This window comes from Cyprinus carpio, chromosome A23 (assembly GCF_018340385.1).
Source record: "Cyprinus carpio isolate SPL01 chromosome A23, ASM1834038v1, whole genome shotgun sequence".
NCBI lineage: Eukaryota > Metazoa > Chordata > Actinopteri > Cypriniformes > Cyprinidae > Cyprinus > Cyprinus carpio.
This window is the reverse complement of record NC_056594.1, coordinates 270,418-279,439: the sequence shown is the minus strand read 5'-3', so window position 1 is coordinate 279,439 and position 9,022 is coordinate 270,418. Positions and strand designations below refer to the sequence as shown.

General features: G+C 36.8%; 1 protein-coding gene across 1 annotated transcript in view; it reads left to right on the top strand.

The window, feature by feature from the left end:
* The first annotated feature begins 8,575 nt into the window (after window positions 1-8,575).
* Window positions 8,576-9,022, top strand: part of LOC109108176 (structural maintenance of chromosomes protein 1A) — a 90,382-nt gene continuing 89,935 nt past the window's right edge. Inside the window, exon 1 of the mRNA XM_042712502.1 lies at window positions 8,576-9,018. Coding sequence (XP_042568436.1) covers window positions 8,910-9,018 — 109 coding nt within the window. The 5' untranslated portion in view covers window positions 8,576-8,909. The remainder of the gene's footprint in view (window positions 9,019-9,022) is intronic.

Sequence of the window (9,022 nt, the reverse complement as noted above, 5' to 3'; positions counted from 1 at the left end):
AAACCTTCCAGCATTTTGTAACAATTATAGCAGCATTTACCTGATTCTTGCATAAGAGTCACTGACATCTTTTTCCTTATTAGGTTTATTTCATTTTCTGTATTACAGAAGGTGATTGGCTGGTCCTTCAGTAATTTTTCTGCAAACTACAAAGAAGAATTTCAAACAAACACAACTAAACAAGATTATTATTGTGGAAAAAGCCTTAGATTGTAATACACTGTCGTCAAAAACATATTTTTATTTCTCTGTTTTGGCCACTCCATCCACAAGATTAATTTTGTCATCTGAAAATTTAACTTTTTGCAAATGCTCTCCAAAGTGGATGAATATGAAAATATTTTTTCAAGTTGTAGGACTTGAAATGAAAATTAAAATTGAAGCTTTTGAAAACAGTGATGCATTTTTAGTCAACTGATTCAGTCATGTGATCCATTCAGACCAAAACATGATGGACAACAGTGTTTCACAGTTGTTTCAGCTGCTCTCCAGAATAATGTCAGTTTGTACATACTTGTACATAGAACATCCACAATGTTTCGAATAGTTGGAAAGTAAATAAACTCCAGACAGAAATGACACACATTGAAGGGTCCTACGTTTTAAGAGGAGATCACACTACACTTTTTACACTAAGATAAAAAAAAAAAAATGAACAAAAACATGGCTGCTTGGTAAGTGGTATCATTGCAAACAGGAAAAGATGTAACAATTGAACACTAAAACCTACAAATGATTTAATACAGTTGGTGCAGGCATGTCAGAATCTATGCTGTGTGCAAAGCAAAATCCTTGGCGCATGGTGTCATATTTGCAGTGTCTGAAAAAAATATTCACATGTTCAAAGTGTAGTGTGACTGCCCCTTTAATCATTCCAGTACAGTGACGTACACATTTTTAGACATTACTGTGTGAATATTACTACTTTTGCTTAAAAACACTAGTGTGGAACAGTGTTTTGAAATGAAAACAAGATTTTTTTTTTTATGTACCAAGATTAATGTAGTTGTACCCTTAGTATCTCTTGTATGCTTACCTTGCATACAAAGACACCACAAGATACACCATCACGTTGCACTGGGTGAGGAACAGTTTTGCATGTCCATCTTGACACTTTGTAGCCTTTACTCCTCATAAAGGCTGTGTAACATTCACATGTGAAAGTGAAAGTGAAAGTGACGTGACATTCAGCCAAGTATGGTGACCCATACTCAGAATTCGTGCTCTGCATTTAACCCATCCGAAGTGCACACACACAGAGCAGTGAACACACACACACACTGTGAACACACACCCGGAGCAGTGGGCAGCCATTTTATGCTGCGGCGCCCGGGGAGCAGTTGGGGGTTCGATGCCTTGCTCAAGGGCACCTAAGTCATGGTATTGAAGGTGGAGAGAGAACTGTACATGCACTCCCCCCACCCACAATTCCTGCCGGCCCGAGACTCGAACTCACAACCCTTCAATTGAGAGTCCGACTCTCTAACCATTAGGCCACGACTTACTCGTGAGTACATTGTACTCACAGTATAGATGCTAAATATTCTTCAAAACTGTTACCTTGTGGTTTCCAGGCATTTCTTGATTTTCATTTTCGACTCTCCCAGGGGATCCAAGAAAATTGTTTTTGGGATGGATAAATGACCTAAAACGCAAAGCATTCACAACATGTATATTAGTTTATTTGAAATTAACTTTAAAATTAACAATTTATATTTATATAAGTTATATATTAACTTTCAACTTTTATATTTTTTATACGAACATTTCAGAGGTATCTAATTTTTTTTTTTTTTTTTATCTGAAAAGTGGTTGCATACTGAGATAGGGGAGAGACAGATATTCAGATATTAAGTCATAAATTTAAAACTCCAACAGGATGATTGGAAGGCCAGAAAAGTGCTCATGAGAACTGTGGTTTAAATGAGACTGGGGCAGGAGCCTGTACGACAGTCCTTGCTTATATGAGTGCAGTGGATTAAGATAATGATACATTTTATAATTACATCTATATATCAGATTTTATTGCCATAAACTAAGGACATCATTCTGAGAAGTATTCACAAATACTCACAGCAATAGTCCAGTGATGATGCTCATTTATGACACCCAAAATAACTTTGTATTGGCTTGGATCACACTAAAATAAAAGTAATTATAAAAACAGATTGACAAAAAAAAAAGAAAAGAAAATAAATTATACAGAATGGAAGCAAAACACTGGATTCGGTGTGGCGCGACATGACAAATCCTCGACAGTACACTGCTGCCTCGTTTTATTTATGACATACTGACACAACATTAAAATGATTTGCAATGGTCCCTTTGTCGCATCCAGTGTAGACATGGTGTCAGTCTGGAATTACATTACCATACCCTTCTTAACATTGTATGTGACCCTTGCCATATTTTGGTCATTGCAAAGGTGTCAATCATGTAGGCCTTGCCCTCATGCTCCTGGTTATATTTCCTCACGAGTGAAAGAATGTATGCATTAATAACCTTTAAACACACACACACACACACACACACACACTTGTGTTATATTAGTAACAGGAATGTCAGATTTTTAAACTGACTGGTTATTATCAGGATTCAGGTTTGATATTACTTTAATGCTAAGTATCCAACACTAAAGCAGCAATAAGACATTAAAATTCTTTTGAGTGAAAATAAATACCTCGCTCTCGAGTTCTCTGCCAGGTGCAAGGCATGCTATGTCCATCGTAAAGATTTTATATGGGCCAATTTTGGCCATCAGGACACATCCACTTTTGCCTGACCATTTAGTAGCTGTCTTGAGGACTGGAGGCACTGTGCTGGGGACCGGAGGCACTGTGTTGGGGACCGGAGTACCTGTCTTGAGGACTGGAGGCACTGTGCTGAGGACCGGAGTCCCTGTCCTTAGGACCGGAGGCACTGTGCTGGTGACCGGAGTACCTGTCTTGAGGACTGGAGGTACTGTGCTGGGGACCGGAGGCACTGTGTTGGGGACCGGAGTCACTGTGCTGAGGACTGGAGGCACTGTGCTGGTGACCGGAGGCACTGTGCTGGGGACCGGAGTCCCTGTCCTTAGGACTGGAGGCACTGTGCTGGTGACCACAGTAGCTGTCTTGAGGTCTGGAGGCACTGTGCTGGGGACCAGAGGCACTGTTTTTATGGACCGGAGTCGCTTTGCTGAGGACTGGAGGCACTGTGCTGAGGACCTGAGTCCCTGTCCTTAGAACCGGAGGCACTGTGCTGGGGACCGGAGTAGCTGTCTTGAGGACTGGAGGCACTGTGCTGGGGACCGGAGTAGCTGTCTTGAGGACTGGAGGCACTGTGCTGGGGACCGGAGTAGCGGTCTTGAGGACTGGAGGCACTGTACTGGGGACTGGAGGCACTGGGGACCGGAGTCGCTGTGCTGAGGACTGGAGGCACTGTGCTGAGGACCGGAGTCCCTGTCCTTAGAACCGGAGGCACTGTGCTGGGGACCGGAGTAGCTGTCGTGACGACCAGAGGCACTGTGCTGGGGACCGGAGTAGCTGTCTTGAGGACTGGAGGCACTGTGCTGGGGACCGGATTAGCTGTCTTGAGGACCCGAGGCACTGTGCTGGGAACTGGAGTCGCTGTGCTGAGAACTGTAGGCACTGTGCTGGGGACTGGAGGAATTAAACAAACTCAATCACAAGAAATTAAGTTCTGTTAGGAACTGAAGAAAACCATATAATACCGTATGATACATAAAATGTCAGAAATAATTCAGAAATAATGAGTACTGTTTACGACAATTATATTAAATTTTGGATGCAACTTACTTTCATCAAGATCACAATATGTGTCAGATGGTGGACTGGCTAACTCTCTGAGCCTGTGAGGAATTCGAGATTCCTCGTCCACAAATGGAACCATCAAAATAATTTTTTGAGAATGACACACCATTCTCATTTATCAAATCTGCACTTTTGCCTTTTATGGATGTGATTGTGAAGGGCCCCAGAAAATCTCTGTCTAATTTCCCTCCTTTCCTTTGTTGACTTCGGATGTTCCTGCTAAGCACCTTTTCACCAGGAACAAAAGTGTGGGTTGCAGTCCTGGAAGCTTGTTTTTTTTCTTTTATTTTGTCCCTTGAGGCTTGCATATTATTTTTCACAGTCTCATATACACAGTCCTGCATCTGTATGGCAGGGTTGATAATCTCTGCCTGGACTATATCTTCCACTGTGTCATTAATCTAGGTATTAAAAATAAATAATTATATATTTTTTTAAATATTTGATATCTAAACAAATATTGAAACAAGTTATAGACATAGGTGCAAAAATAACAAATATATTTAATGCAGTGAAAAAACTCACACTGAAAGTTTCAGGAACTTCAGAGAAATAGCGTGCCAACTCTTCCAAATATAAGGTGAAATGGAGAATACTTAGTTGTAAGTTGTTTTTTCGTCCTGATGTTAAACAGCACAGCATCTAGGTATTTGTCCCACAAATGTGGTTTGTCCCGGCACAGTTTATTTTCATTGACTTACTCACTCCAACATACACAGCCACCTCACTCAACAGACAACATCACCACCACCTGATTGTTTAATATTAAGTTAGATTCTTAGAGTTTGTCACAATAATTGTTAATCTTTTTTGTTTTAATCTGTTTTGTTTGTTTATGCTGTTTTTGTTTTGTAATCATTGTGAATAAGCAATATATTTTTTGATTGATGCTGATTACATAATAAAAAATGCTGGCTGGACAAAATTAAAATACAGTCTGTGCTTGCAAAGATAATATGGTTGTATATGGTATACCATATGGTATGTGGTAATGCTGCAGCCAGATTTTTAGCTGGAGTCCGCAAACATCAACATCTATTCTAATGGCTCTAAACTGGTTTCCAGTTCGTTGATTTCAAAATATTGATGTTTGTTTTTAAATTTCTAAATGGTCTTGCACCCTTATACTTGTCAGAAATTTTAAATATGAACATGCCAGTCAGGTGTCTATGTTCCACAAATAGTTACACTCTGATCCAGCCTCGAACACGACTGAAGTAAAGAGGAGCTCGTGCGTTCGCAGTTGTTGGACCTAGTCTCAGGAATAGCCTTCCTGTAGATCTGAGATCCTCTTTATGAGTTTAAGTCTAAGTTAAAGTCTTATCATCTTGCCTGGGCATTTAAAAACTCTTAATTATGTTTTCAACTCTTTATGTGTTGTTGATTTATTTCTCTTTTTAATCATGTATCTTAGTCTTTTAGGCTGTAAAGCACAGTGGTCAACTCCTGTTCAGTTTATGTGTGCTATATAAATAAATGAAATGAAATGAATGAAAAGAAATATGTTTATTTTATTGCAATTATACAATTACTAATCTTGCCTCTGTATCATGCCATTCAGGGCTTGCCCTAGGGTTTTGGGGGCCCTAAGCAGATTTTCTAATAGGAAATCAGTTTTTATAACAATGGGCCCATGTAAGACAAAGAAATTTTAAATGATGACAATATTAATTATAAATTTTTTTATCTTGTGTGACAGTGAAAATGCCATGTCATGTCAACAAACCATGTAAGCAAACTTTTAAAACAAAAGAGTTTAAAATGTAAAATTTAAAGAGTTTAATGATTACTTAAGAGAAATGTATCAAAATTAGTAAGATTAATGTTTAAAGAAAAAACACCTGGTTATGAAAAATACATTAGAGACCATAATAATAATAATAATAATAATAATAATGATAATAATAATAATAGAAGAATAATTAATTTTCTGGGCTGGCATGACAGGCCAGATTAAAATAAAAAAATAATCAAATATAAGTCTAAACACATGATGAAACAGATTTAAGCAACATCAAAGTGAAGGCAAAAATCTGAGACGAGACAAGAGATAGGGTTCACAAGAATGAGACTAGACATAATTTTTAAACTATTTTACGAAATTTACAATCATGAAAAACATGCCTGGAAAAATAGTCTGCAGGTGCATTTGAAATGTTTTAACTAATCTTGTAATAAATGCCATCTCAGTTCTGCTTCTGAGTATGAACTATTATATTCAATAACAAACAATACTCAAGCACTGTAAAATATTTTGCCACAAACTCAACTGACTGACTTCTTTTTTTGTATGAGTCTCTTCAAACCGATAGAATTGTACTTGCAGGTTATGAGTTTTAGAATGTTTGACCTCCTATCTAAACTTTTTTCAACAAATTGATCATTGAAATAAAAAACAAACAAACAAAAATAACAGTTATTTCTTATTCTTATTAAGTGCAACCATAAAGTAGGATACTCTCTCAATATTCAAATCAAAGCGCAAACAGAAACCAAAATTTTCTTCAAGCATGATACAGAGCTAAGAGATGGTTATAACTACACATCCTATTATAGTGTGCATACTAATTACAGCCTAGATATAGTATGCAGACTAATTTGCATGCTTCAGGGAGCCGCAGCCGCTCTCAAACTGCTGGTTTTGAAATTGAGTTTGAATACGCGCTCACATCCTTTTTAGTTTCGCTTTCAATTTCGCGATCGGTACCGGAGGTGCTGGGCGCGCATTGCATTCTACATGTTTTGTCAGACACTTATGCAGTGCGTGTCCACGAACGTTTTTAATGAATTCCTAAGTACAGCTTCAGAGAACGCTCCAGCTCAGCTCTTCTGTTGCCATCTCCCCTTAATCCCGTGATAGCTCTCTGAACTCCTGACACAGGGCCCCCTGGTGGCCACGGGGCGCTATGCAGTCGCTTATATCGCTTATTAGGTTAGACCGGCACTGATTCTAGCAAAGACCAACAGATAATAAATCAAAACCTGAATGCCTCTAATAGAAATCTTTTAATGGGCCATGGCTGGATCTTCAAACAGGACAATGATCCAAAAACAAACATCAAAATCAAAACAAAAATGCATCACAAAGCACAAAATGAATCTTCTGCCATGGCTGTCCCAGTTCACTGACCTGAACCCTATAGAAACTGAGTGGGGTGAACTGAAGAGGGGAAGCACCAAAATGGAGTTGGGAATCTGAAGGATCTGGAGAGATTCTGTATGAAGGAATGGTCTCTGATCTCTTGAGGTGTTCTCCAAACTCATCAGGCATTATAGGAGAAACTCAGAGCTGTTATCTTGGCAAAAGGAGCTTGCAAAATGTACAGAATAAAAGGGTATAATTAACAGTGGCCAATGTGTTTTACAGAAAATTATTTATTTTCTAATGAGATTTCCCTCCTATTTTAAATACTTATTTTACAATGAAAGGTTAGATTTTTGCAATTTTGTAAAGTAAAAGATTGAAAGGATTAATGATGCACATTTATTTTTACAGCCTTCTTTGATCATATTTACAGCATATGAATAGTTTTGAGAAACAACTAATTTTGCAACATAATAATGTAATTTTGTAACATAAAAATAATGTAATATTTCTCACGTTATTAAAAAAATTTTCTCCTCATTTGTGCAGTTTTGAAAGAATTTGTAATTTTTTAAATTTACAGTAAATGTATTTTTGTACAGTGTATAGTATAGTAAAAGATGTAGCTTCTTTTCACAATTTTTTTTAAAATTTAAATTTATGTTTAGACATTATGAAATCATTATTGTAACATAATGACTCAAAATATAGCTTTTTTTCCCCACTGAAGTATATATATATATATATTTTTTTTTTTTGCAATTGTGACACATTATTACCTGAACATGCATTTGTTCTACATCGTGGACATTGTTGACATTGTGGTGTCACAGCACCTTGCGTTCTCACTTTTTCATTTCTTTTGAATGATTTTTTTTCACACTTAACACAAGCAGATATATTTTTCCTTCCTATGCATTTATTTCTTTATTTCTAGCAAGTATTGACAAAGTCATAAATTCTTATTTTCTCAGCAAATGCGATTTTGGGTATCAAATGACCTGCAACATAAGGGTCAAACACAAAACAAGGATCTGGTAAAATTATAAAGGTTTCAAATTTATTAAGAACAGTGGACTTAAGTATAAAATCTAGATTTCATCATGTACACCTAGACTGTGTGTACTCAAGTATTCTCTGGGAAAATGTATTGTTGTTTGGAGACAAAGATTCAGTTGCTGCCCACTTTTGCTAGATAACATATTATGTTTGGAATACTGTTGAATGATCAATGTAATGTTGATTCTGCGCCTTTAAAAAACAAAACAAAACAACAACAAAAAAAAAACATATATGCAAATGTATGAAGACAAAACCTTTTTTTCTGCGTTCAAAAATTTAATAAAGACACTTTATTTGTAACTACTTTCCACCATTGGAATATATGAAAATTAAAAAGTCCCATAAATTTGTTGGAATAATATGAGACCTAAGTTTATTAGAAGAGGAATAAAGAGACCCCTCTTGTTTTTCAAAAATAAAAAATAAAATAATAATTATTATTATTATTTATTTATTTGTTTAACTGATACGTGTCGTACTTATACTTGTTTATTTGCATTAAAAATCAACAACACCTAGACTGAAGTCACTTCACACTCCAGCACGGGAGGAGGCAGAATACACCTAAAAAATAAGAATAAGAAAAAACAAAAACCCACAGAATAAAAACAATAAAAACAAGAAGAAGAAGAAGAAGAAGACCGTCTCGCAAAATGTGTTGTGTTTATTGAACAGTTATCGCGCGCGCGCTCTGTAGCAGGCTTCTGTGTCTGCTTGGTTTACTTTTATTATAACGATTAACACAATTATATATTAATTTTAGTTTTTTTTTCTGCTTAGAAGTGCAGGCTATTCAATAGAAATATTAGTCTGTCGTTGACTGTATTTGTCGTGGTCCGAGCTAAGATTAACGTTAGCCCGCTCTCTTTTTTCGTGCTAGCAGTCGGCGGGCGGTCTGAACGTTTTCACGATTTCATTTTTATTAAACTCTTTGGAATAAACAATTAACCATGGGCTACTTAAAGTTAATAGAGATAGAAAACTTTAAGTCTTACAAAGGCAGACAGATAATCGGGCCTTTCCACAAGTTTACAGCGATTATTGGGCCGAATGGATCAGGTAA